The sequence below is a fragment of the Ciona intestinalis genome, unplaced genomic scaffold (assembly GCF_000224145.3).
Source record: "Ciona intestinalis unplaced genomic scaffold, KH HT000926.1, whole genome shotgun sequence".
Lineage (NCBI taxonomy): Eukaryota > Metazoa > Chordata > Ascidiacea > Phlebobranchia > Cionidae > Ciona > Ciona intestinalis.
Window position 1 is genome coordinate 1 of NW_004191247.1, and position 3336 is coordinate 3336.

Consider the following 3336-nt stretch of genomic DNA (forward strand, 5'->3'; position numbering starts at 1 on the left):
TGATTTCCGTTTAACAGGTGGGTGGGTTGTTTGTTAATATGATATCTATGTTTGTAGGTGAGGAAATGACGGGCGACACGAAAGACGACATCAAGAAACCTGTGACGGTAACTAAATGCGATACGTCTAACATGAACCAATACATTGGTTGTCGACGACATAACCATGCCTCGCTCAAGTTGTTGCTGAAAGATGAAAGTTATTTTGTTGATGACGTCACTGAACCATGGGATAAAATACAAATGGGTGGACGGTATGTGTGATGTCATATTATTGTGATGTCATATTATTGTGACATCATTACAGATACTATGGGGGGAATTTTTCAATTTGGGTTTTGAACGAAACATTGTTGGACGTTTGTCATCACACCATGGCTATAACAGGTACGTGGGTTGGAGACGGGGGGTGATATTTTTCACTTTTACTCCTTGATTTATGAAGATTAAACTTCACGAAAACAAAGATATCGTAACCAGATTTTTAAATTTATAAATTTTAAATTAAAAGAATACTTAAAAGAGTTTTCGGGAGGCCTTATAACCCCGCTGGCTCTGCAAGTGCGTGTGTGATTGTTGACTTTGTAGGAAACGCGTTCTTACTGTGGGAGGGAATAGAAGCTGTTGGTAAAAGTTACACGTATAGTGAAGCTGAAAGTAAATGTGAGGGGGTTGGAGCAAAGTTGGCAACGGAGGAACAACTCAGGGATAAGATGGAATCTGATGTAAGTTGGGGGTTGTATGTTACCCAACTTTCAAAAAGGGGGTGATATCATATATTTTGCGATCGGATCATAATTGTAACATTGGGATGTTTAGTTCATGAAAGAGGCGACATTGCATGTTTTAGCAACATCAGTTTGACAACTATGTGATATTGTAATACACAGGATATATCATCATGTGCGTGCGCATGGGGGGATGGTAATGTCGCTTATTCTGTGATGCGAACAAAGGATCCATTATGTGCTCGTAGTTCCCCTAATGGTGGTGTGAAGAGATGTGATCCAACCCCTTCAAAGGCCGATGCTTGGTGCTATAAAGGTGAGTCATCATTGGTGTGTATGTAAGTGATAATCCTCCCAACCATCTTCTACCTTTGTGTGGTTTCCCTTTCATGTGCGGCCTCCTCTGTTTGTTCTTAACATTGGTTGTAAAAACGGGTGTGGAGAACCCCCACTGATTGCGCCCCATACATCCCAGGTGAGGACCGCGATACGTTAAACATTCCGTGGGCGGCCGCATTATGGTTGGATAACTCAACAAGGGAGGGACTCCAAGAGAGAAGTTCCGAGGATGCCACAAAGTTTATTTGCAGGTGGTTGGTTGATAAAAATCAAAGTGTGGATGTTATACCAACAATATTACCTCGTTGTATCTAACAAACTAACAAAAAAGTTTAAGAGGCGACATGTACAAAATTATTTAAGCCAATAATCAACATTTTTCCCAGGAAAGAATCACGATGGCATTGTGCGCGACCTCCTGATTTGTACAGAGCTGTATTGAAGGAAAATATTCATTCAAGTTATTCATATTTAGGCTCCACCATGTATCAGTGTGATACCGGGTATTGGTTTAAACGTGGTTTGTTTGCACAGGTGGGTTGGTGGTGTTATCATTGTATATTTACCCCTATCGACCCCCATCGACCCTCGTATTATTGGCAGACGATAACGTGCAATGCTGACCTCATGTGGGAGCCCGACCCCGAGATGCTGGAGTGTACCTGTGAGTATATTGTTTCTATGTTTAATATATTATATCTATGTCTTATATATTGTTTCTATGTTTAATATATTGTTTCTATGTTTAATATATCATATCTATGTCTTATATATTGTTTCTATGTTTAATATATTGTGTCTATGTTTTATATATTATATCTATGTTTAATATATTGTTTCTATGTTTTATATATTGTTTCTATGTTTAATATATTGTTTCTATGTTTTATATATTGTTTCTATGTTTAATATATTGTTTCTATGTTTAATATATTATATCTATGTTTATTATATTATATCTATGTTTATTATATTATATTTATGCCACAGTACTTGACTGCCTCCCTCCATCCGAAATAGTAAACGGTCGACTCACGTACGGGTCGCTCGACTACGGACAAAGGGCAAACTATCGTTGCAACCACGGGTTCTGGTTGGCACACAGCTGGTTCACTATAGATGTTGTATGCGGGGATTTTGCTTATTGGACGCCGAGTCCTGGTGGATTGAAGTGCTTGCGTGAGTTGTATACTAACTATGATGTCATAATGTTAACTATGATGTCACGCAGCTGTACAATGCAACCCCCCTCACAGGGTTGAGTTCTCCCACCTTGATATTCACACGCATGCTTATCCAAACAATGCAACATTAACCTGTAACCCTGGTTATTGGTTGGAACCGGGTGTTATAACCATGGACATTACTTGCACTGCTGATGGTGTTTGGAGGCCGGATCCTTACTATATAAGGTGTTGGGGTGAGTTGTTTAATATATACCAAACTTAAGGCTCGTCGCTGCTACCATTATGATCGTATGTGTCCTTGGGCAAGACACTTAGCGGCAATTGCTCCAACCCAGCGGTCACTAATGGGTTGTCCAAATTATCAGCCATATATAAAAAAATGAAAATATCTCTCCAAAAATAATCACCCACAAAGTAACATACGCGGTAACTTGGAAGCGGGCACGAGGTGTATGAAACTGAACACCCGTGTTATAACGACTGTTGTTGCCCCGCCATGCGAGGATAAACAAGTTACATACGTGGTAACTTGTAAGCGGACACGAGGTGTATGAAACAGAACACCAGTGTTATAACGATCGTTGTTGCCCCGTCATGCGAGGATAAATAAGTTACATACGTGGTAACTTGTAAGCGGGCATGAGGTGTATGAAACAGAACACCCGTGTTATAACAACTGTCGCTGCCCCGCCATGCAAAGACAAACAAGTTACATACATGGTAACTTGTAAGCGGACACGAGGTGTATGAAACAGAACACCCGTGTTATAACGATCGTTGTTGCCCCGTCATGCGAGGATAAATAAGTTACATACGTGGTAACTTGTAAGCGGACACGAGGTGTATGAAACAGAACACCCGTGTTATAACGACTGTCGTTGCCCTGCTATGCGAGGATAAGCAAGTTGCATTCATTCATTCATGTAACTGTAGTTATGATTATTTGCTGCACCTCCTCCCTTACAGTATTACACAACCCAACCAACATTATTTTCCACAATCTAGAAGTTGTATGCATGCCCCCTAGTGACCAAACGCACGCTGTGTGGAGACATATTAANCGAGAAACGTACTGTGATGTCA

General features: G+C 40.4%; 1 protein-coding gene across 1 annotated transcript; it reads left to right on the forward strand.

Annotated features, from left to right (window-relative positions):
• Positions 1-14: 14 nt before the first annotated feature.
• On the forward strand, positions 15-3332 carry LOC113475558 (sushi, von Willebrand factor type A, EGF and pentraxin domain-containing protein 1-like; the record flags this gene model as incomplete). Its single annotated transcript, XM_026839779.1, has 10 exons — positions 15-253; positions 307-386; positions 588-724; positions 890-1043; positions 1203-1317; positions 1453-1600; positions 1670-1730; positions 2057-2245; positions 2298-2486; positions 3259-3332. Coding segments are annotated over exons 1-10 (1362 nt in total), but the record flags the coding sequence as incomplete, so codon positions are not given.
• Between the last annotated feature and the right edge of the window lie 4 nt (positions 3333-3336).